The sequence below is a fragment of the Adiantum capillus-veneris genome, chromosome 2, assembly GCF_014529385.1.
Source record: "Adiantum capillus-veneris isolate H3 chromosome 2, ASM1452938v2, whole genome shotgun sequence".
NCBI classification, from domain to species: Eukaryota; Viridiplantae; Streptophyta; class Polypodiopsida; order Polypodiales; family Pteridaceae; genus Adiantum; species Adiantum capillus-veneris.
In genome coordinates this window covers 106353584-106379625 of record NC_140932.1, presented here as the reverse complement: position 1 = coordinate 106379625, position 26042 = coordinate 106353584, and the positions used below count along the sequence as shown (strand labels likewise).

Here is a 26042-nt window from a genome sequence, read left to right as displayed (position 1 = left end):
CAGTATGATGAGCCAACGAATTCAATTTTCAAATCCTTTTAAGATGGGAAAGAAACCATTCCATTGGTAACTAGGCAATCCGGTGGATTTTTAATCAACTCATTTTTTCAGCTAGGTACAAATTTTCCAAAAGAAATTGTACCATAGTAATAACTATCTAATGTTTTACATAGAGAATATACCCCCCTCTCTTTCTCTCTACTCTCTATGTCTAATCTCTTGTGTTACTATCTAATTTTGAAACCTAAGAAAATTAATTGGTATTCAAAGATAAATCATATGGAGGCAAAATCTTAATCCAATGAAACGTTTTTTTGCTTATGACTTTTTTGGGATTAGGATCCATATTTTTCTAGAGGAGAATCTTAGTATTAGAATGGCTCTCTATTCTTTCAAAGGAGAGGCAATGGAAAGTAACACCCTTTCCGCGGAAGAGCATATTATTATTTTGCCAAGGGGTACAATGTATTTTAATCGGCTATAATCATAAAACCCGGTTAGATTTTGAGCTTGCCTTGAAGAAAACCAGCAAATTTACAGAAGTTATAGCGGAAATACCGGCAAAAGCTTCAAATTTTGACCTTATTTTCTTAGGTTAGGAAAAATGTATTTTCCTAGCCATGGTGCCAGCATTCTTGAAAACTCTCTATGGTAAGTCCTAGTGAGGAAGTAGAGAATTTTTAACCGGGGACAATAATAAACAGGTGAACAGATCGCAAACAGGAGAGCCATGGCAAGCAGACTTATGGCTTCGCGTACCTCTCGTGTTGTTCTTCTGCGAGCCCTGCGACCTCTCTTCTCACCTCCTTCTCGCCCTCCTCAAGCCCTCATCAGCCCTAATTTCTCTTATTGTCGTCCAGGTATATACACACACCCCCCCCGTTGGTTTTTTTAATAATAAATTTTATCTATTTCTGAACCAGCTCCTTTTCTTCTCCTTTTTTTTTTGGGTTAACTCTCACTGAAAAATTCAAAGTGACAACCATCATATTTATTTTAAGAAACAGAAACCTGAAGAGATTTGTAAACCTATAGATGAAATGCAGTGATGGCATTCGATAAACAAAAGCAAATCAAACTCCACGTCTCCAACAATTGGCAAATCGAGAGTTGTCGTGGGGTCTTGTTGAAGAGAACATCACGGTTGAGAACAATCTCCTTCTTCTCTGGATCATAAAGTCAATATTGCATTGAAAGATGGTTGTAGCCGACAAAGAACATTCTTTGGGTCTTGGGGTCAAACTTCTCACGTTGGTCCTTCGGTACCTGGACGTAGGCATCGCTCCCAAAAATCTGGAAATGGGAGACGTCGGGCTTCTTACCAAAGTAGGCTTCAAATGGTGTCATCTTTGGAACTGAAGAGGTTGGAGATCGGTTTATGGTATGGACAGTCATCGCAAGTGCCTTAGTCCATAAGGACTTAGGTAAATCGCGATGCTTAAGCATGGTCCTTGCCATCTCAAGTGGAGCCTCATGGCACATGACACCGTGGAAGGATCTATTGTCCAATATGCGACGACACTATGGGTAGTTTACCTCCAATGCTTTCATTTCTTTATCGAAAGGACATTCTTTAGGGGAGGGATCCCTAGACTATGATGGTCTTGGTTTGAGTTTCCTTTTAATGGATGTTTGTAATTCATTTTTCTATTTTGATAACATTCAACCTATGTTGTGGGTCCTTCACATTTTGATTGTTAGAATAGAGAGGTTGAAGAAATTTAATATTATTCAAAAAATAAAATGAAAGAGGGTTCATGGAACCAAAGCCTTCAAGAGACTTCTTGGCAAGGAATAGACATCTAATTAAGGTTTCTCCATGTTTTTAATTCTATTAGTCTTCATATGACTCCATGACTCAATGCCTGATATCTAAATCATTCAGTTTGAGTCATTTCCTCTTTTTAAGTTCTCAATGAGAAAGCCGTTAGAATACAAGGAAACTAATAACAACAAAGGCAAAGATAAGTTCAAAGAAGAGACTCCAAAGGTTGCCGATATTGTGTGTGTGTGTGTGTCTCAGTCTCTTTCTCTCCTATTGAGTTGTCACTAGTGTTGCACCACCCACTCTACCAGAGCTTGAGGATGTTGGCCAAGATGGATTGGTGATAGTGGGGCTTCCTCTCATATTCTCACAATACGGACAACTATTGGACTATCTCTTTGTTGGTTTACATTGGTGATAATTCTATCTTGCGTGTGGTTGGTGTTGGGAACACCTCTCTTGGAAAGGTTGTTTTGCATGATGTGCTACATGTGCCTAGCTTGCAATTAACCTCTTCTCCCTCTCTAAAGCAATTGATGAAGGTCTTGGAGTCACTTCGATGACAAAGTAATTGAAGTGATTGATAGAAAGAATCTCTTCGTTTTGGCTCATGGTTTTATCAAGAAGGTGGCTTGTATCAAGTACAATCAATTCGAGTTCCTAGTCGCAAGAATCACACTTCCATCGGTTATCTCTCCCAAAGCTAAACCACTTTAACAGATTATGATAGTGTTCGTCGGCACATTGCTACTTTGCAAGCAACATCTTGTTTCCAGCACGTCGCCATGCCGTGCATAGGAGCAGGAAGAGGCTCTGATAGCAATGTTAGTCCCTCGCCGGATCCATCCTGCACACATGACATGACACAAGCCAAACTTACACCTAGTTACACGCAGTGAGGGGGCATCAGGTTCACCTCCCAGCCATAGAGCCAATACGGGCTCAGCCTCTGCCACAAGGGCCGGTGTCCCATACCACCGAACCCACACCAATACGGGTGTGTGGGCACAGCTGCCAAAGACCAAGAGTCCAAGTGGTGATCACACAAGATGTCTCACAAATGAGGCTCGTCCTATTTATAGGACTTCATAACGAAAGTGCTAGGTTCACACTGGCCGGACATAACTGCAGGAGCCCATCGTGATGTCTGGGGACGTAACAACGCTGCACGATAGCGCAGGAAGGGGGAGGGGAGACATCTACGCATGGGGGGTTTGGGGGGGGGGGGGGGGCTTTGGCGAAGGCGAAGGGCGGGTGGTGCGTACAATAGCAGCGAGCAGAGCTTGAAAGTTTGTTAGAACTTAGAGGTAGTGTCTATCGAACTAATTTCTGGCTTATGTTGGTTTTGCAGGCCTAATCGAGGGCGATTACAATTCTTTCAAGAGGGGGGTATGTCACAAAGTGATGATGTGGCATGGCCAACTAGACGCACTCCGGACAGAGGGAGGTTTAGACTTTAGTGAAAGATGCAGATAAAGTTATAACGACTTGCAGAACCAATTGTGAAAGGCCAAAAATGAAAGATTTCATTTATAAGTTGTTCCAACTTATAGGGTCTTGTCCGATGGGGCCCAAGGGACACTAGAATCTTAAAAATAAAGCGGGAGCCCTAAACCGCGTGAAGATGCTGACGTGGCAGCGGTATACGGAACTTCGACGTTTTTTGCTAACTGCTAACGTGGCACTGTACTGATTTTCGTGATTTGCGTTGGCTGCCGCTAGCCCAACTTTTGGGCCTAGGATCCTTTTGGACTTGCAGCTTTTCATGTAACTGTTTTTAGAAGGCCATGGGCCTATAAATTAACTGCCAGGGCCGCACTTTGGCCATGTGAAGCTGTGAGAGCTTGGTAGAGTTGAGGACCCTCGGACATTGTACTTTGTGAAGCATCAATAATAAAGACATACCGAAAGGGGCTCCAGTCTTTGGGCCAAATCTCTCCGGGCGCGAAACTTCGCCGTGTCGTGTCGTCTCTCTCTCAGTTTTATTCAGTTTGTTAAGTTGTTTTGAGTTTCTCTCAGGTGTTGCATTAGATTCTCGGCTTGGGGTGCCCAAGTCTATTACAATCTTCACGAAAACTGTCCTTTCCACTTGTGTTGAAAAGAATATACCCACCACTAAACAATGCAATCAATATTTTATACACAACATAGCACCAATACTCAAGGAAAGAGTGAAGGAACCACCTAGGGGAATTGCAACATGCCCACGAAGATCGCAATGAGCTGCCCCATGGGTGTTGCTCTCCAAAAGAAAGTACAGGAGAAACACCCAAATAATGTTGATTGTGGAAGTAGGACAAAATGTCCTCACTTACTGCCGACACTGCATGCAAACATGTCATCCATTGGATCTCGACAAAGTTGATGTCGAACAACAAGAATACCGCCTCAAAAGAGAGTGCAAACCTGTACCACAAATGGTGTTGGCAAGCTCACAGATGGGCAAAGGAGTGATCAAATCTGTAGGGCACACTATCATTGGTGAAGAGAGAACATGTAGTCCACATGTCACAAACGGGAGCGCATAACAATATAGAATATAGTCGGATAAATAGAATTTACCACTTAATACTAAAGCCAGAGGATACAGAGAAATAAATAGCAAGAGAGATAGAGAGTGAGAAGATCGACACAGTATTGGGGACCAGGAAATGTCACCATCCAACACGTTTTTCGGGCGTCCGTACAGCCTGCTACATCAGCAGCCAACACTTTGTTTTTTATTTCTTTTTTATGTCCCCTTGGGCCCCATCGGCGGACGAGACTCCATAAGTTGGAATAATTTATAAAATTATTTTCTTTGTCAAGGATTGTCCGGGTGGTCATGAGACGTCATCACTTTGTGACAAAATCTGTCATTGGCAAACTATGTTTGCATTGTCAGGGGTATCAGGACACGAGGACTTTTACATCATGCCTTTGAAAGAATGTGACGTCCTCGAGAGGAATCCCTTGGTTCCACAAGAACGTCGTCGTGCACGGTCCAAGGTTGTTTCAAAACGTACGTACGGATCCGTACCGTACCGTATGGCCGTACTGTACGATCTGTACAGTACGTATTGATTCGTACAAGTCAATTTTTTTGAATTTTTTAAAAAAGGGAGATAAGCCGAGTGATTTTGTGAGGGTTTTTGAGCCATCCCGTACACTTTTGGGCACATAAACAGAGATGTCTTCAAATATCTAAAAGCTAATGCATGTAATTTGTTTTTTTAGTAGAAATTTCCTAGAAAGTTCGATAAATTGAGGTTTTTTTTTACAAGAGTAAGTATTTTTACGTACATAATTTCTTTTTCATGTACAAAACAACATACAATACGTACATATCCGCCACGTAGTATGTTCTAAACCACCTTGCTGTGGTCGATTATAGGGCAAGGAAGGCCATCTTGAAGAATGAGAAGAGCAAAGAGATTGTACTTGATGTAAAACTGAAAGGCGAGTCCGTCACACTTGATTAAATCTTGTCTTTTTGTTATTCGATCTTCTTGAAAGAATTGAATGATGATCAAAGGTCAAATATATTTGACCTCGAAAAGGAACGACAAGAATTTTTGCAAGCTCAGGTTGACTGTTTCCTTGAAGGATTACCAGGAGAGTTACCTCGTGTACGTCCAAAAGATCATACAATTGATTTGATTCAAGGCAGTACACCACGGAACCAGCCACCCTACCGAGTTCGCCGAGCCCTTGAGTTTGTAAAGCAGTTTGACATCACCCTCTCTGGAGGATTGTTCACCGAACATCCCAAGATGAGAAGGGCGGCATCTTACTTGCAAAAACACACCGCATACTTCTCAGTTTGGCTTCCCTTCCTCATACGGGATGATTACGGTGCAGACAGCTTGGTCTGACCACACCTCTTCTCAGAACCAATGTAAGGTGCAACGGAAGTGAATGTTGAACTTTGCTCAAGATGAGTGCTCCGAAATGTGGCCAAGGGTTCCTTTTACTTATGGAAGGGAGAGCCTTCCATTCCTTTAGTGAGAGAGTGCAATGATCACAAACAAAGTAAATGACACTGTGAATGAAGGTGCTGAGAGAGAGAGAGAGAGAGAGAGAGAGAGAGAGAGAGAGAGAGAGAGAAGAATACGACACCAAACGTTAAACCCTCCTCCCAAGGGCCCCTCTCTCTATGGCGAGAGAGGTCTATGCTATTGATTGCACAAATCTGGTACAATGGTCTAGATGCAATGGACTTGCCGACGATGTCGACGACAATGATGACGACGACAAGACGGGCTAAATTCTGCAAACGGTAGGGATTGAAATCTGCAAATCTGCTAACTGCTAAATTTTGACAGTGTTCGCGAGGACGGCGATGGCAAAGACGCGACGATGATGCACTGAAAATCACCATACCTTGTGTTTGTCTCTCTCTCTCTCTCTCTCTCTCTCTCTCTCTCTCTCTCTCTCTCTCGCACGCACGCACTCACATTGGCATCACTTGTAAATAACTGAGAAAGACACATTGGATGACTACTGCTAGAGTTTTTTTTTGGGATACTTATTTGCCAGTGTCTTCGTTACGGAAGATTATTTGAGAGACCAGATTGAGAGGTTTTTGTTGCGCTTTGCCAAAAGAGATTTGAGAACATTGTTTGTAACAAAAGTCTGACTCCATTCAGAGAATTATGGGACATACTAAGCAAGGATGTGGGATGCATGCCGGCTCATGGACAAGAGAATATCCATATCATTAGGGCAAGAGTCTTCCAATCAAGAGAATGAATTGAAGAAGCCGGATAACAGATCATCACCGGATTCCGGAGCAGTACAAGAACCAGATAGTAGCACATGCGAGGGATTCGACGAACTAAGGCAACCTGATGCAAGATCATCAAAGGATCTCAGAAAAGAAATAGGAAAATTATGAAAGAGCTCCTAGAAAAGGGTCTCACTCAGCTGAGTACACCACCTTATTGTTGCCAGTGCTGTTGGTTTTGAAGAAAGATGGATCTTGGAGAATGTATTGATTATAGAGCTCTCAATAAAATCACCATCAAGAACAGATTCCCTATCCGAAGGATCGGTGATATACTCGACAGATTTCAAGGGTCTACTTGCTTTAGCAAAATCGATTTGAAGAGTGGATATCATCAGATCCTAATTGCTCCTGGAGCCGTCTACAAGACAGCTTTCAAGACTACTTTTGGTTTAGAGTACCGATCATTTGTGGGCACTTTCTTTGACGACATCATCGTCTGTGAGGTAGAGCACAAACACCATCTGTTACAAGTTTTCCAGGCACTACGGCAACATAAATTGGTTGTAAATGCGAAAAAGAGCGAGTTTTTCTTGTGAGAGAGACTTTTTAGGACACATCGTCTCAGCGGAAGATGTAAAGATGGACATGGCCAAAGTTGAGGCCATTCGTTACTTCTTGTCGCAGCTTTCAGAAAAGCAGATGAGATGGGTTAATATTCTGTCACAGTTTCATTTCCAGATAGTCCATGTTTGGGGACATAAGAATTTAGTGGCAGATGCGTTGTCTGCAAGCCCTTGGTTCTAGCTATTTCCGTGATACATCATCGAAGCTTCGAGGGTATGGTTGATTAGTACGCCACCGATCCCGATTTTGTAGATACCTTCCACCGATACAAAGTGGGGAGACAGTTGCAAGCTATTCCATAAGGGACGGCTATTTGATGCGGAAAATGATATTATGTGTTATACAGCCTCTGAGGGAAAGGTTTTTGACAAAGTGCTGTCACAAACTGATGATGTGGCATGTCCCAATACTTTATTAACTTGTTTCAACTAATGGATTTTAGCCGAGACGAGGCCTAGGGGACATAAATAATTAAAAAATCCAGCGAGCGGCCTTGTTGTACGGACGCCCGAAAAACGTGCTGACTGTACAGACTACCGAAAAACGCACTGACTGGCTGACGTGACACTGTACGGATTTCTCGCGTTTTACTTTGGCTGGTTGTACAGATTTCCGCAAACAGTGTTGATTGTTTTTGGCTGCCAACTTTTGGGAGAAGTTGCTTTTGAGTTTCATGCTTTTGGGGCTCTGCTTTTAGCAACCCTTGTAAACCTTTATAAGTGACCCAAGGGGGCTCACTTCTCAGAGCATCTCGACGCAGAGTCTGAGAGCGAGCACCCATGGGCAGTTGTACGTTGCTCAAAGATTAATATAAAAGAAATACCGAAAGGGGCGCCAGTCTTTGGGGCCAATATCTCTTGGCACGAAACTACGCTGGGCCGTGTCGACTCTCTTAAATTTGTGAAGTGTTTTGAAGTGAATCTCTGCTGTGTCGCGACAGAATCTTGACTTGGGGTGTCCAAGTTTGTTACAGTGGTATCGGAGTGGTATCAGAGCATGACCGATTTCTCTTCTATCGGGAAATCCGATCCCTTTTCTCGCGACACTTATGGATTCCGAAAAAAACCAATCAACCTCTTCTGCAACCGCTGAGGCGAGAGGAGGCGTGTCACGAGGACGTTGCAATTGCTAACTCGAGTTATTGGTTTCTTTCCGATGATTTTTGTTTAATTTTTGGGACCCTCTTTTTGAAGTTGCAAATGGCCGGACATTGTATGGCCAGTGTGAAACAGTAGTTTGACCTGCAAACGGGAAGTTGGTCGGCATTGGAATTCCTTTAGTAAAAGGGTGTCTAGGCTCAGTTCAAAGTCATCTAGGTCTCCTCGCTGCACTTAATAAGTTGGTGGATACTAGGAAACTAACTCAAATGAGGCACAGTGCCAAGGTGGCCCACGTCACCAAGAGAAAATCACCCGAGAACTGGGCTACATTGCATTTTTGGACGTGGTCCCAGTGGTGAGAGATGGTCAGATGACCAGTGAGAGTCCAATGGAAGCATTTCCTAAAATTTAGGGAACTGCTATTTTGGGCCATGAAATCTGTTCACGTCATTAGCTTCTGAATGACAAGGGGAACATTTTATTACTCTGCTGCAAAGTCAACTGAGCAACCAATTGAGAGATTTTTAAGCGGGAAGCCCAATAACTGACTTTTTGAAGCAGTTTTGGAGGCTGACAATTCTGATTTTCAGCCATTTCTGAGCTTCCCATGACTTTACCTAGGACCAAGGAGCTCATTTTCAGCATTGGAAGGCATCAAATGCGTGTTTGCAAGGCTGTTTTGCTGCGTTTTCAGCAATACGCAGGTTTTGGCAGCCATGGAACTCTTCCCCTTTTGCATCTATTTGTTCACAGATGCATTACAGGTCGAGCGCAGAAGAGGGGGTGCTCGATTTATGCTGGGGGATGCTTCATTGAGAACCTGTCACAGGTTAAGAGCTATTGTGTGCAAGCTTTCCCTCTCATGTACAGTGTAGTGCAAGAAGTGATGTCCTGTACACTCTACACTGCTCTCTCTGTCCCCTACGTGCAGTAACGTGATGCCCCACAAGATTGCTCTTCATTTGACCTATGTACAGTTGTGTGGTTTTATGCTTCTGTGCCGAGGCAAGAGCCTCTTTGAGCAGGAACAGGAGTAGCTAACTGCTACTCCAAAAGTAGGCACCGGTGAGGGTGATAACCTCACCTTACAAGTGCATTTTCAGCACTGGTTATGCGCTGTTTTTGGACTGTTTTGCAGCCGTATGGATGCCAGAAGCATTGGGAATAGAAACCCACTGTCAGAGGACAGTTCCGAGACTGTTTAGGGCTGAAAACAGGGTAAAAACCAGTAAATACAGTGAGTTGTAATTACTGTTTTTGGGCTGAAAACAGAAGGTTTATGTCTTTGGAAGCGAGTTCTAGCCTGGGGATTTGTTTGTGAGAGTGAGCAGCGGAAAGAGTGTGAGCCACGCGCAGAGAGAGAGAGAGAGAGAGAGAGAGAGAGAGAGAGAGAGAGAGAGAGAGAACGCAAGTGCTATGCAAATGATGCTCTCAATACACAATCTGTATGACTACAAGACCCTAAGCATTCTATTAATAGAATCTTAGGTGGAGGTAGGGCAAAAATGTGTAACTGGCGCAAAAAATATAAAAGCCCAAAAATGGCTAAAAATGTGTGCACCCAGCCAGGCTCGGAAAATGACCGACCAGACACGTGCTAAAAGTGTCCATCCATACAATCTACATGATGTGCGATGGGTGGCCAACCCGAGACAATCACTAGCCGTACAAAATGGCGAAGCAACGGTGGTGTAACACCCCCTCTCAGCACCGGATGCTGAGACAACACAGAGGAGTTGAAGGTGAGAAGAGAAGCCAAAGTCCGTTGAGGTACAACCTTCGTGAAGATGTCTGCTGCATTGTCCGCTATGGGAACATACCTCAAATGAAGATCTCCAGCCAAAACCCTCTCCCGAACATAGTGGTACTGCACCTCAATGTTCTTTGTCCGAGCGCGAAAGATAGGGTTCTTGGCAATAGCAATGCTACTCTGATTGTTGCACAAAAGACAAGTAGTAGTTTGGGGAAAACACAACTCTCCCAGTAATCTTCGTAGCCATATGGCCTCACAAGCAATATAGCAAGCTGCTCTGTACTCCGCCTCTGTAGAAGATAGCGCAACGGTGGGTTGCCACTTATTGCTCCATGAAATGGGTCTCGAGCCGAGTGTAAAAACTATTCTTGTAGTAGAGACCCCGCCGAGTATCTGGATTTCTTGCCCAATCTGAATCGTACCAACTAAGTAAGGTGCAACCCTTGGAGCACCCATAGAACACACCATGGTCCAAGGTGCCGCTGATGTACCGCAAAGTACGTTAGGCACACTGCCAATGTCACTGACGAGGTCGGGTGTTGAAGGAACTGAGGACAGAAATTGTGTAATAGATGTCAGGTCGAGAATAAGTCAGCTATACGCGGCAGCCAACAACATTCTTGTACTGCTCAAAGTCAATCCGTGGGGAAGGGTCGTGAAGTGATACGTTCTCTCCGGGCTCAAGAGGAGTGCCAATCGGTTTGCAGCCTGTCATCTGGAATCTCTCTAGGATAGCATTCGCATATTTCCGCTGAGAAAAGAAGATGCCGTCTAGTGTCTGAAAAATCTGGAATCCAAGAAAATAGTGAAGAAGCCCAAGATCAGTGATCTCGAAACGCGTCTCCATAGCTTTTACGATCAACTTGATCTTGTTGGTCCAAGAGCCTGTGAAAATGAGATCGTCCACATAGACAATTACTATTGCAACCAAAGAGCCATCAGAGACAACATAATAGTTGGAATCTAATGAGGTACGCAGTATGTAAGGTGCAGCGGAATGAATGTTTGAACTTTGCTCAAGGTGAGTGCTCCGAATTGTGCTCAAGGTTCCTTTTATTCTTATGGAAGGGAGAGCCTTCCGTTCTTAATGAGAGAGTGCAATGGACACAAACAAAGTGAACGGACATTGTGCGTGAAAGTGTATGAGACTGAGAGATAAAGAGAGAAGAGAATACGACACCAGAGACGACGTAAAACCCTCCTCCAAGGGCCCCACTCTCTATGGCGAGAGCGGTCACTTATGATTGCACAAATCTCTACAATGCTTGGACTTGCCGACGATGTCGATGACGATGAGGAGGACGACGAGACGGGCTGAAATCTGAAAATGCTAAGGGCTGAAATTTGCAAATCTTTATTTGCTGAATTCTGACTCTATGTCGGTGACGATGTCGATGGTGACGATGCGACGACGACGCGCTGAAAACGCAGATGCTGAAATCTGCGTTGTTCGGGCTGAAACTGCAAACTTCGATGGATCCCACCGTGCGGCGAGGAACTGTTGCAGGAAGGTGAGATCTGCGAGGTTCGGGACTTGTTCTACGGGGTCTAAAGTCTGAAAACTGAAAACGCTGGTCCTATGGCTGATTCTGTCGCGATGATTTGCAAAAACGCTAGGGTTGTTCTGCAAAACAAAAACGCTAGGGCTGAAAACTGACCTTGCGGGGAAATCTGCTAACGCTAGGAAATCTGCTGTGTTGCTGTTGGAGTCTGCTACCGCTGGGGCTGATCTATTGTCTACTGTCGCCGGGAATCTGCAAGTGCAAAAACGCTGGCTGATCTGGTGCAAAAAAGCTAGGCCTTCTGTTGAGAGAAAACGCCAGAGTTGTCGCGGGGGTTGGTCTTGCTGAGAAGTTGTCTGTCGAGCAAGGTGCTCCTGCTGCCTCTTTTGCCAGAAAGTGCTAGCCTTAGGTTTGCTTATATATTATCTTAGCAAAATTGCCCTACCTAGTTTCTAACAATAGTCACTTAAAAATAATAAGTGAAAAATGTCAAAAATAGGGAAAATAGGTCTATGCACTATAAAAATGCTACTCATGGGATCTGACTGGAATCTGATGGTCATGCTGTGTGCAACCAGAGGATATGCATCTAATCTAAGTGTCTGGACATGCACGGTCTGCGAACAGACTCACAAAAGTGCTAGATCACTTCCTATTCTAGACTGACTTGACTAAATTGAACCCTGGTCATGCTGTAGCTTGTCCACAGACACAGGGTTGGATGTGTCACGTGACATCGTAACCCCAGCTTCACGAGAAACTGGTCAAGTGTGAGGTACCACTGTCGTCCAACCTGCTTCAGTCCATACAATGCTTTTCACAAATGATAGACCCAATCCTCCTTGCCTGGTATACGAAACCTAGGAGGTTGCTCCACGTAAACTTCTTTATCCAAATCTCCATTCAAAAACGCACTTTTGACATCTATCTGGAAGATAGACCAACCAAAGTTGGATGTGAGAGCAAACACTATGCGTATGGTAGTCATGCGAGCGGTGGGAGCAAAGGTCTCCTCAAAGTCCACGCCTGGTCGCTGTGTGAAACCCCGAGCAACAAGTCTCGCCTTGTGTTTGTCGAGGGAACCATTGGCCTTGTACTTTGTCTTGAAAATCCATTTCGTAGAAACCACCTTTCGCTTGTTGGGCCTGGGAACCAAAGTCCAAGTGTTATTCCGCTCGATAGCGTCCATCTCTGTGTGCATGGCACGCTTCCAACAATCATGCTGGAGTGCTTCCTCCACCGAGGAAGGCTCAACCGGTGAAGCCTAAATCTGAGACGTGAGTGCAAAGTTCACGAACTCTGTGCCATTATAACTTGCCTGTCCTTGAGGCGTGCAGAACGTCGAGGTTGTCCAGGGTTTGGCGAGTCTGGTAACTTCGTGACTCCAGAGGAAGAAACCTTAGAGTAAAGCCAACCAGGTACTAACTTCTCCTTGCGAGGTGGGACTGCCTCCACCCAAGGAGAACCATCATCCACATCAGAATCGAAATCTGACATGGAGATGAGCTTCTTCGCCTTGAAGTCTAGCTTCTGTCGCTTCTCCTTTGGCACATGGACAAAGGCCGGACACCCAAAATCTCAAAAGTGTGAGACCGAGGGCTTGCGCCCGTAGTAAGCTTGATAAGGACTCATGTCCTGCAAAGCATGGGTAGGAGAATGGTTCTGGATGTAAACCGCCGTGTTGCACGTCTCTGCCCAGTAGACCCGCGGCAAAGAAGCATGCGCAAGCATCGCACGAGCCATCTTCATGATAGTCCGATTCTTCCGCTCGACAACTCCGTTCTGGGAAGGAGTGAGAGGAGTAGTCAACTGGCGCCGGATGCCTTGTGACTTGCACCACTGTGCAAAGTCCTTCGAGGTGAACTCACCCCCTCTGTCTGAGCGAATACTTTTGACGTGCAAGTCCTCCATTTCAACCAGCGTCTTCCAATTTCGAACGAAATTGAAAGCCTCCTACTTGAGCTTTAGGAAACAAGCCCAAGTGTACCTGTTGAAATCATCCACAAGCACAAGCAAAAACGGTGAGCTAGGAAATGAAGGAGTGCTCATCGGGCCACATAGATCAATGTGAACCAATGCAAGTGGTGTCGAAGCTCTGTTGGATGCTTGCTTCCAAAAGGCAACCTTGTGTTGCTTGCCCATTTGGCAAGCCTCGCATACGTCTGATGAGGAGCGTATCGTTGGTAAACCCTCCACCATAGAGGTCCTAGCAGCCTGCTGAAGCTGCTGATAACACAGATGCCAAATCGTGCATGCCATAGAGAAGAAGACTCTGTGGTCCTAGACAGAATAGCAGTGAGGCAGTATTGGGAACCATCATGCTCACCACTTGCAAGGATAGTACCTGTCGTATAATCAGAAATGGCCGTGCCACTCCCAAAGTGTATGTCTGCTCCCTTACAGTCCAAAATCGACACAGAGAGGAGGTTGAAGGCCATGTCCGTAACGTAAAGCGCCTCCACTGAACTGAACTTCGGGTCTGAGGTAGAACGAAAGAGGGTAATCTGGCCTGTGCAAGACAGTGGAATCTCATGGTTGTCACGCATAGTGACGGTCTGCCCGTGAGTTTCCCTGAGAGAGCTAAACCATGACTGTTGGGGAGTCATGTGAGTGGTGGCTCCAATGTCAACAACCCAAGTACGTGACTGCAATGTAGCAAGAGCATGGTTTGTCGTCACGACAAGAGCGGTCCCCGCCGTCTCGTGAGAGGCTACAACTGCAGTCGAGGCTGTCTGTTTCTCCCTGTTGGCCTCATCTCGCTTCTTGTTTCTGCATTCTGATTCTCTGTGCCCTTTCTTGTGGCAATGGTAACATTCGATGTCCTTGTTCTTCTACTTCTTCTTCTTACCTTTACCTTTCTTGTTACCTCCTTGAGCTATCAAAGCTCCTTTTGCATCAACAGCACCTCCGGCTCGGAATGCGGAGTGCCCCTCAATCTATCTCAGGGAAGGGAGAATCTCGTCCCAAGTGGGAAAAGAGGTACGTCCAGATGTGAGCAAACTCTGAAAATAGGGATCAAAGCGTGGGGGAAGCTTGAATAGTAAGAGGCCAGCCATGCGTGCCGAGGTGATGTCGCCTCCGGCAGAGACAAGGTCGTCCCAGACTTCCCGCATGCGGCGGGTCAACCCATCAAGTGAGTTGAATTCCTTGAACGGGAGGTTGTACAACTCCCGTTCAAGTGTGATCTATCTGGCAAACGAAGTCTCCTCAAACTGGTCAAGAATCCGTCTCCACAATGGATGTGCATGCTCCTCTTTGGATACTTCCTTCGTGATGCGGTCCGAGAGGTTCATCATAAGAAAGGTGAAGACTCGTATGTCTCGATCCACCGACTCGTTGATATGGGCCTGAGTGGCGGTGGGAAGGGAAGCTTAGTAGCCGAATGGGTGAAATCATTCAACCATTCCCAGAGTGGATGGTAGGCGATAATTGTGCGGACTCGTGTCCTCCACATAGAATAGTTGTGTAAATCCAACTTCTTCTCCTTAGCAAACTGAGTTGGTTGTATCCATGTCCTCTTGGTGTCTAACTGAGTCAAGTCCTGGCGAATGAGCCTGGTGATCTCGGACTGTGTAAGAGTCAGAGAGGGCGCATCCGGTGAGTACTAGAAGGGAGGCAATCTGTCTATGCTGAACCCATGCGCTTGAAACCATGATCTCATCTCCCCGTACCAGCATGCTGTATCTCCCTGCATGGCTAACTGTCGAGAGGACTCAAGTGCAAGGCGTGCATATCTGTCTCTGGGAAGTTCCCACATGCAGTGTATGAAGGAGACAGATCTGGTGAGCGCCTCAACCACTAGTGGGGGGGCAGCTAGCTCTGCTCGTACAATAGCACGTGGTACTGAAGCCTTGGGTCTAATGAGCCGCGAGATCATAGAGACCAGAGGCTTCTCCATGTCCCCCCATCCATCACTGCGGCCTGTCCTCCCGTGATGATCCAGTGAAGGTCCCCATATCTCAGCTTCATAAAGCAATACATAAGCCACCAAAGTTTCAAAGAGCCAAAGCTTCGTCCGAGGCTCCTGAAACTGAACCTGTGAACACATCCTTTGCAATCTACCCAATGCTGCTGGTCAATCTAGTCTCTGCTGCCCTCCTCAATGAAAATGCTGGCTCACTAAAAACCACTCCAAGGTAAGTGTAAGCATCTGTATACTCCACCTTCTCCTGGCCGTATGTGAATGCGGGCGCTGACCTCCTGATCCACTGTGGGGTGGTATTAAATACCATGACCTTGGTTTTACCAAGGTTGACGGACAAACCACTTTCCTGGGCAAACCTATGCAAAGCATCCAAGTGACGTTGCATCCCCTCCGGAGAGTCTGAGATCAACACAATATCATCAGCATATAACAATAGTGGAATCCATGTCCCTGCCAGTTGTGCACCTCTATCACCATCTCTCTCAATGTAGTCAGAAACCTCATCCACATACATACCAAATAGAAGGAGAGAGCGGGCAGCCCTGCTTCACCCCAATAGTGGAGTAAACCGGTGTGGATAGACCCTCTGGGGTGCGTACATGCCCCACTACTGACTTGTATAATGCCATGACCCCCCAAATGAGCTCTGTGGGTACTCCCATCTGCTGTAATATGCGCATCAATCTAGCTCTGGGCACTGTGTCAAATGCTTTGCGGAAATCCACAAAGCTACAATAGATCCGTCTCCCACGTGATCTGCCCTCCTCAATGATGGCTCTGAGTGTCAAGATATGGTCAAGAGTAGAAAAACCCCTCCTGAAACCTGCCTGCCCGGCTACGCGTATCCCCTCCCTCTCTGCCCATCTACTGAGCTGCGGCTCAAGAATAGATGCGTACAACCGTGCCAATGTGTGTCCAATCATGATAGTGCGATAATTCCTAGGCTCCATAGGGTCTCCCGACTTGAAGATAGGTACAATAGTAGATAGGCTCCAAGTATCAGGCAAGCCCTCACACATGGCACGGTTAAACATAACTGTTAGAAGTTCTGCTAGTAAATCTCTGGCATGCGTGAAATGCTCAGCCACTAAGCCATCATGATCATATGCTCTCCTAGTCCTCATCCTGTCAATGGCCTTCCTCACCATCTCAGCGGTGAAAAAAGCACATGTGTGTGGGCATGGATCGGGGGGGTCGGGAAGGGGGGGCTGCTCAGGAACTGTGTACAGAGATGATGCATATTGGCCCCAGGCCTCTGTAGAAGTGATGGCAGGGGGGGGGGAGTGCTCATGAAAGAGCCGCCATGCCTCACGTGAGTCCTGACTCCTGACTCAAGAATAGCTGGTATAGATCCTGCTCTAGGCGAGCCAAAAATGCCCTCTTCTTCCGCCGCACTAGACGTCGGAAGTCAATCTGTGACTGTCTGTGAGTGATGTCCCCCAAAAGCACCTCCCTTTGAAGTCTAGCTCTAGTGTCTCTGCATTCCTCATCATACCAACTGTTCTGGGGCATGCTCCCCGAACGGCGTCTTTGCTCAGGCTGGGTATGTGGGTATGCCTTTGCTGCTGCATCATGTAGTGTCTGTGTCAGTATAGTAGTAAGCTCCTCCAGAGGTTGCCCTGGCTCCTCTGTGCACAGGCGTCTATAGATCCCATCTATGTATACAGAGTCCGTCTCCCGTGTGAAGGTGTAGCGAGTAGGGGCTGCTGCCCGTAGCTTGTGTGCTACACTAAACTGAAAAGAGATGGTCAACGACACAAGAGCATGGTCCACTGCCACACCAACAGGTCTGGGTCCAACCGTGAGATTCTGGATACTAGAGATGAGCTCGGTTGTGCCATGACATAATCCACTGTGCTGGCTCCATGTCTATGTGGAAAGCATGTAAAACCCCCGGCATCGGGAAATCTCTGTAGGCCATTCAAGATGGCCAATCCATGTGCAGTCCCCATGTCTATCAAGTGTCGTCCATACTCAGTGTGTTCTCCATCTTGTGATAGCCTGGATAGGCCCGTCTCTGCAACATCCCACTCTCTCAGCATCTCCTCTGAAGTATCATAAAATACTATCTGATGATGGGCAGTCCTAGCATTGAAATCCCCTAGAATGATGATGTTACCATCTCTAGAGAACTCCCATATGTCATCATCCAAAATAGAGAAGGGGGACCGTCCTCTGGGTGGTGCATAAACTGACGTACTCGGGGGAAAGTAGCAAATAGCAATGTAAAGATATCTGTCCGTCTCTGCTCTCAATCTCACCCACATGTACCTAGCTTGCTCATCCCTGCGGGCTATATGTATCAATGGCTGCAAGTCCTCTTTGAATAACACTGCCACTCCTCCTGAGCCCCGCCCTCTGTGCTCTGATCGTGTCTCCCATCTACAGGCTATCTCCCATCTATAGCCACTAATGTGAGGCATAGATTGCCCCGGGGCCTGATGTGTCTCAGAGTAGAAGACGATGTCTCTTCCCGTAAAACTATCCTCAAAAGCACCCACATCAAGGCACATAGATCCATTACAATTCCAGGTGGCAACTTTGAGTGTGGTCCCATGGGTCTCGCACCGTCATGTGGAGCGCCGCTCTACAATCACCACCCAACCATCTCTGTAGAAGGCCGTCTTTCCCTTCTCCCTTGCCGCTTGAATCTCTGGCATTACCTCTCTCATATGCGCAAGGTGTGTGAGAGTGAGGTCATCTCCAAGGAATATACCCGTTTTCTTTAGTGTAGGGCGCTTCTTCAAGAAGTCCTTTGCCTCCATGGATGGGAAACGGATGATTAAAGCTCTCCCTTTTGAAGTCTCCCCATTGCCTTGTGTCTTCTTCCCTACCCTCCATGCCTTTGTATGAGTAGCCTCACTACCCATCATGCGGAGAAGTTCTTCGACTTCTCCTTCCACATCATCTCGGTCTTATAGACCGGTTACTCTTATATGCAAGGCTCTAGTTTTCCTTCGCTGCTCTTCTTCTAGAGTCATGTTGATGATTGTAGGAGTGGGGACGGATGTGGTTTCTTTTCCTTTCCCTTTCCCTTTCTTAGCGACTTCTATCCATTTCTCGGCCTCATCCGCCTTCTTCTGCGTTTTCGTGATCACATCCATCCACGAAGACGTCTTTACCACCTTCTGTTTCTCCTCCTCTGTGATCATCCGTACCTGCTCCTTGATGACCTTGATCTCCTCTATCACCGAGGGTTGGAATTCCCCTTCTTCAAGTCCACTACTTACTCTATCCGCAAGCTCTCGCTTGAGGGCTGTGACCTCTTCTCTAAGTGCTTGTGAATCCGCCTTAGGTGTTTGTAGCTCTGCGTGCAAGTCCTCTTTCTCCTCTTTCCATTGTGCGCCTTCATTGAGAAACATTTGAAGAAGGTTGGCCTCCTCTTTCCACCATCCCTCCGTCTCTACTTTCCATTCTTTCATCTCCCTTTCCATTTGTGTTATCCGCTTGTTTGTAAGCACAAAGGTTTCCTTCGTATGGGGCTTACATACTGGCGAAACGATCATGGCCTCCACTGGCGAAGCGCTCATGGCCTCCATTGGCAATGCGGGTATAGCTCGACGCTCTGGCTCGGGCGGGTATATGCACTACCACAGCCCACTACGGGACACTCAGTCTGCTCTGCCAAATATCCAGAGAGAGCCTTAGTACATGTCCACACACAAGCAGCCTCCCACACCAAGCTCCCCCCTTGCTTGCAATAACCAACCACCCCCTCTGTGCACGTGAACTTGACACCAAAATGTTATCTGCCTCTTTGTTGAAGCTCCCCTTCTGGTTAAGCTGCCCCCTTGCCTATGTTAAAATAGGCTTTAGTGTAGGATCGTTTAACATATGGCTGGACAAAATTCTGTGCGCGTAGCCTTGGAGCCTTTGTAGTATCATACGGATTGCTGGGAGCATTTGCTGCGCTATTAGCTGCTCAGCCCCTCACGACGCCATCACTTGCTCTCTGTGTGTGTGTGTGTGTGTGAGAGAGAGAGAGAGCGCTTGCCATGTGTGCTGGCTGCATTTGCGCATCTGCAAAGGGACCCACTTCTTGACAAGCTGCCCCCTGCTTAAGCAAGGCGGCTGCTACAATTGATTAATCAAAAGCTTAGATTAAAGGGGCAGCGTACGTGAGCGGAAGGAAAATCCACGCGGCAGCAAGAGGAGGACCCAGGGGTGACGAGAGAGAGAGAGAGAGAGAGAGAGAGAGAGAGAGAGAGAGAGAGAGAGAGAGAGAGAGAGAGAGAGAGAGAGAGAGAGAGAGAGAGAGAGAGAGAGAGAGAGAAGCAAGTGCTGTGCAAATGATGCTCTCAATACACATTCTGTATGATTACAAGACCCTAAGCATTCTATTTATAGAATCTTAGGTTGAGGTAGGGCAAAAATGTGTAACTGGTGCAAAAAACATAAAAGCCCAAAAATGGCTAAAAATGTGTGCACCCAGCCAGGCTTAGAAAATGACCGGCCGGACACGTGCTAAAAGTGTCCGCCCATGCAATCTACATGATGTGCGATGGGTGGCCAACCCGGGACAATCACTAGCCGTACAAAATGGTGAAGCAACGGTGGTGTAACTCTTAACATTGTTCAGGGTGAGTTTTGGTGCCGTTATGTTGCCAAAATTTTGCCAGAACAGGCGTGATCTAGTTGGATACAAGTGAACATCCCCAGGAGTTTAGTTTTGTAACTTTACTCTCTAAAGGAATAAAGAAATACTGAAAGGTGTGCCAATTTTTGGGGACTACAGGTTGTCGGCGTCTGCTCGGAGCATTCTAGCTTCCGAGCCGCGTGTGCTTTGAAGTGTTGATTCCTGTTACAGGTTTTTATTTGCAAAGTTTCTCTGTGTATTAAAGTAAAGTAAAGTTTTGGGTGAGAGCCAAAGTCTACCGTCCCACGGGCTCGTTTCATGGCTCTGTTGTCGAGACAGAATCACTTTTTCCTCGAGAAGTAAGCCTTGGTTGGTTTGGTGAAGACAGAGTACAGGGACGTGGGATTACACTATGGCCGACAAAGGGAAGGGCATTATGGAAGAGGGTTCCTCATCACAAGACAGACAAGAAATTCCGCATGTTCCTATATAACCTTTTCAACGTTTGCCCTACCAAAAAGTGGTCAAATTAGGGCTGATTTTCTGTTGCGTTTTTAGGGTTTGCAAGTATGAACCAAGATGAGATAGGGAGAGGTCTCAATAGATCTCTTGCCGAAGTGATGTGGGTCTGCCAAGTGGCACGCTGCTCGCCGATTCTTTGAGGCAATTGCTTGGATTCTTTGACGCATTGGTAAATCATCTTGAAATTTGAGCTTACTTGGTCGTGGGTAGTACGCTACAATGTTGTGGAATTATGCTCGTTTGCAGAGGCAAGAGCCTTTTGCACACGTAAAAGTTAAGGGACGGGTTGCAAGATGCTATTTGGTGAAGTTCAAGAACTATCCACCTATGGATGCAAAGTGGATGGAAGAGCATGAACTGTCAGAGTCACCAAATGTATTGCAGCTTTACCTTGCGGCCTTTGGGTTACAGCCTATGTATGCCCCAACCCAACGTCTGCAAAGGAGGGGTAATGATAGAACTAGCACATCAAATGTACTCATGGATTCAATGCAATAGCAGTGTACATGTTTGACAAAAGTATGAAGGTCTCATTAAGTCATTTGTACACATGTTTTGATAGTCTTTCTTGCGGATACTTGCGATGATAAAAGGATGCTTACCACACTAAGTCTTTTATGGCATGTGTATATGGCACGTAGTGTAACAGACTTGGACACTCCAAGTCAAGAATCTACCACGACAGCACCAAATAACCACTTCAAAACAGTCCACAGTTCACAATTTATTTGACACTGGCCCGACGGAGCTCTGTGCCTAGAGATATTGGCCCCAAAGATTGGCGCCCCTATTTCTTTTTATATTAATCTGTGTTCAAAGTACAAGAGTGCGGGTAGGCGCTCACACTCAGACTCTGCGTCCAGATGCTCTGAGTTGTGAGTGGCCTACCACTTATTTAAAGAGTACAAGGGTTGCCAAAAGCAGAGCCCCAAAAGCTAAAAATCAAAAGCTTAAGTAAAAGCTTTGAAAAATAAAGCAAAATTTCTCTCTCTCTCTCTCTCTCTCTCTCTCTCTCTCTCTCTCTCTTTCTTTTAATAAAGCAAATAGGCTTTTCTTCTCTCTCTCTCTCGCTCTTGCTTAAATGAAATAAAGCAAAGAGGCTTTCTCTCTTTTCCCATTGCGTGGAAAAGCAATGCCAAAAGCTGAAATAAAAAACAGCCCACGCAAAAGCAAAAGCAATGCCAAAAATCTGCCCAGCTTTTCGTAAATCGCGCTGGTGTCCGTAGAGCAGGCCACGTGTCAGTCCGCCACGTCAGCAAATCAAGGTTAGGATTAGGGTTAGGGCAGAATTAGGGTTCTTTATTTTAGGGTTAGGGTTTCAACAAAATTAGGGTTTTGGACAGAATTAGGGTTTCTGATTTTAGGGTTAGGGTTTCAGCAGAATTAGAGTTTCAGGTAGCCACGTCATCACTTTGTGCCATACCCCCCTCTTGAAAGCATTGTAATTGCCCTCGATTACACCTGCAAACAAATAGAAGCCATAAACTGTCTTAGTAGACATTGACTGTTAGTACCTACGCACTAGGAACACACATCTAGCACATGTACCAATCGACAGTCACATCAATGATCACACAACATCACAGGACATCACTAGACATCATAGGAGATCACATGACAAATCAACATTCGTTCAGATCTTAGACCATGATTTATCGGCAATGTAGTTAGCAATCGCATCTAGATTCAGTCGGGATCTCATAGATGCCTGATTGACTAACCCCTATTGCAACCATGTCTATTCGAGATCATTTAGACCAAAATGCTGCAGTCATTTCGTGTATCAGTTCCCGCACTTAAAAACAAGTCAAGAACAAATTAGTTTCATATTCCGGAATTTCATTTCATAAAGTCATCCAGCAGAATACTGTCAGCTCTCAGTATCCCTGAAGCTCAAAGAGACATCAATGACTCTAGTATTCGAAAAATCAAGGCATCCGTTGGCAAAGAAGCAGAGTAACTCCCCTCTTGTGCAAACCCACTGCACCAAATCTCCGGCCAAGCTTAATTCTGGGTTCCTTTTGGAGTAGACTATGCTAAACCAAAAGCTTCAAGGTAAAGCTTCACATTCCGAGGAATATCTGCTGGGTCTTCCTCCTCCATTCGCTTCGCATCCAATGCGAAGTAGGTCTTGAATTTAACCAAGAACCGTTAGTTCGCTTTACCTTCTTTCTTTCTTTCTGTGGCAATTTCTGTTCTGGAACGAGTATCTGCTCGTTTTCGTCCATTTCGGGTTGTTAGTCAACAGGCACATCGCCTTCAAAAGGCTTCAAGAGACTCACATGAAAAACAATGTAAATCCTGCAAGTATTCTGGTAGCTTCTATTCAAAGGAGATATCATTTATCTTTTCGGAAAACCTGAAAAGGTCCACACTATGTCATGCTAAGCTTACAAAGAAGCCGCTCCTTTCCCTTTTGTTTTCTTTCTCGAGCGTGCCTTTCCATAATGTAAGAGCATCCAATCATTCTCCTTGAATTTTGAATCGCGACGTTGGCGATTTGCTGCCTTTTTTTGTCTTTCTTGAAAATTCTGCAAAGCCTTCCGGACCAAGTCCCTCATGAACTGGTCGGCTTCAAAGAAAAATCTTATCTTTCGTGCTAAGGAAGGGTGAAACCTTCGTAGCAAATTCAAGAATCTCAAATGGCACCTTCCTCATCAAAGAGTTAATCGTGTTTCACTGAATTAGCAATCTCTGATTGCCCGTTAGTCTGCGGATGGAACGATGACGAGAACTGCAACCTCGTGCCTATGTTCTCTCAAATAGCCGTCTGAAACAAACTAGTGAACCTGGGGTCCTGTCGGAGACAATCGTCTCAGGCATGCCATGTAATGTGAAGACCTGGGCGATAAACAATCGTACCCACGCTGTGTTCTCGGGAGATGAAATCCATTGTAATACTTTCCGAGGGGCAGGTGGGTATGGGTAAAGGTTGTAACAATCCCTATGCTTATGCCTGTCAACTTGACCTTCTTGCATACCAAGCAACTGCGCTCAAACTCGTCCACGTCCTTCTAGAGTCTCGGCCAAAAGTATCTCTCTACCCCTTTCAAGGTGGTAGCAACGCATCAGTGACCCGTAAAAGGTGGACAATGGCATTCGGTTAGAACCTTTTCCCTCAACAGCTGTGTAACGCACAACATGGTTTTCTTCATCAAGTAGCCATCCCGAAGGAACTAGTCCGCTACTATTTCCCCTTTCTGTATTCAACTGGATACATTTGCAAAATCTATTCTGTGGCATACTGACCGACCGTATCCTCGAAGTTCCTATGATATATCGTGGAAAATAGCGAGAACCAACGGCTTTCGGGACAAGGTATTTGCGACCAATTTCTTCTGTCCCTGCACATGGACAATCCGGAAGTAAACTGTGACAAGATGTTTACCCACCGCATCTGCTTTTCCGATAGCTGCTTCTGTGACAAGAAGTAGCGTAAACTCGCATTATCTGTGAAAACCGTAAAATCGGCTCCGAGTAGGTAATGTCGCCACTGAATAAGAGCATGGATAGCCGCCAAAAGCTCTTTCTCACAAATTTTGTGCTGTCAATTCCGGCCTTGAGAACAATCGGCTCTCGTAGGCAATGACATTGGCCTTCTTGCATTAAGACCGCATCCAGACTACGACCACAAGTATCACAATATACTTCAAACGACTTCTGCAAGTTTGGCAAAGTCAAAACTGGTCCCGTAGTCAATTTCTCTTTCAAAGTCTAAAAGGCAGTCACCTCTGTGGGTCCCCACGAGAAAGGGACTCCTTTCTGTGTCAAGATATGCAAAGGGGAAGCAACCTCTGCAAACTTTCTAATGAACCGCCTGTAGTACGAACACAATCCCAAGAAGCTTCTAACTTCATGGACATTCTTCAAATTGGGCCAGTCACGGATAGTCTCTATCTTGATCAGATCCATTTGCACTCCTGCTGCTGACACAATGTGTCCCAAAAAGTGTATCTCTGGTAGGAAAAATTCACTTTTCTTCGCATTAATCACTAACTTGTTATCTCGTAATGTCTGAAAGACTTGAAGCATATGATCTCTATGTTCTGTCTCATTCTTGGAGAAAACAATGATATCGATAGCCTGTATTCTTGAAAAATCCTGTCCATCATCCGGTTAAATGTCGCAGGAGCATTGGTTAGGCCAAAAGGCATCACCAAAAACTCAAATAACCCAAAAGTCGTCCGAAAGGCTGTCTTGTAGACGTCGCCCGGCGTGATTCGGATCTGATGATATCCACTCTTCAAGTCGATCCTGCTAAAGCATGAGGATCCCTGAAGTCGGTCAAGTATATCATCGATTCTAGGAATCGGAAATCTATTCTTGATGGTGATTTTGTTGAGAGCTCTATAATCGATGTACATTCTCCAAGATCCAACTTTCTTCAAAAGCAACAACACTGGAGAGCAATACGGTGAAGTACTAATCTGGACAAGACCCTTTTCCATGAGGTCTTTCACTTGGTTCATAATCTCTTTGTTCTGGGCTCGGCTCACACGGTAAGATGGCCGGTTCGGTGGTGTGCTTCCAGGTATCAAATCAATAGTATGATCTTCAGGACGAGCAGGTGGTAACTCGCCTGGTAGGCCCTCTGAAAAGCAATCGGCATGAGTGTGGAGAAAATCTTGGCGTTCTTTTGTTCAGGTCAAAACATATTCGACCTTCATCCATCGTTTAGTTCTCTCCTTAAAAAAATGAGTAAAGAAACTGAAGTTCATCAAGTACAATCTCTGAGCCCTTTATTTGTCAAAGTCGCATTCTCTGCCCGGTAGTCAACCACGACGTTGTTCTTGTGGTACCAAGGGATTTCGAGTAGAACGTCACTACCTTCCAAGGTAATTACGTAAAACTCCGTGTCCCTAAACACCCCTGTCATTGCAAACGAAGTTTGCCAATGCTCGGTGTAATGGCAACATCCTGTCCGGGTGCCAGTCAAACTACTCCGCCTGCGGCCTAGGCCTGTCGGGCGTAATTTCAATCGAGCCGCCAATTCAAGAAGTTGGCCTTGGCTCCCTCAAAAGAGCTTCCTGATCTTTCCCTTTGCCGGAAAAGCGGCAAAGTTTGTACTTTCATTCATTTGATTCGGTTCGGGTGCCACGCAATGTGGTATCAATTTTGCTTGTTATCTGCCTTTTCTGCCACGTCCCTCAGCTGCTTTACCTTTCTTCATCCTGTTCATTCGGTGCCTTGTTAGGGCACTTCGGGGAGATATGTCCAGTTTCCCCGCATCCAAAGCATTTCCCCTCCCTGATGAAGCGAGCTCGCTCCTGAGGAGTAAGGTTGGGTCGTGCATCTTTTTTTTTTGGGTTTCTCTTCCTCTTTCTACTTTCATTTGTCGAAGTCTGTCGGGGCTCTTTGTGTCATGATCTCATCGGTGGGGTAGGTCAAATTGCCAGAGTGAATGGCAAAACCCTGTTTCGCATCACTCAATCTGTTCCTTGAACTAGATCTTCTTAAATGAAGAGGCGGGTAGAAAAGAGCTCTAGAATCTCTCGCAATAAGCGTCCACTGTATCCTTCTTGGTCATCCGAAGATGGTTCCAAGCAGTTCGTATATCGCGTTCATAC

The 26042-nt window shown here is 45.8% G+C and overlaps 1 protein-coding gene across 1 annotated transcript in view; it reads left to right on the top strand.

Moving 5' to 3' along the window:
- Window positions 1-653: 653 nt before the first annotated feature.
- SDH5 (succinate dehydrogenase 5) overlaps window positions 654-26042 on the top strand; it is a 91437-nt gene continuing 66048 nt past the window's right edge. Inside the window, exon 1 of the mRNA XM_086488217.1 lies at window positions 654-860. Within this exon, the coding sequence (XP_086344343.1) occupies window positions 731-860 (130 nt within the window). The 5' untranslated portion in view covers window positions 654-730. The remainder of the gene's footprint in view (window positions 861-26042) is intronic.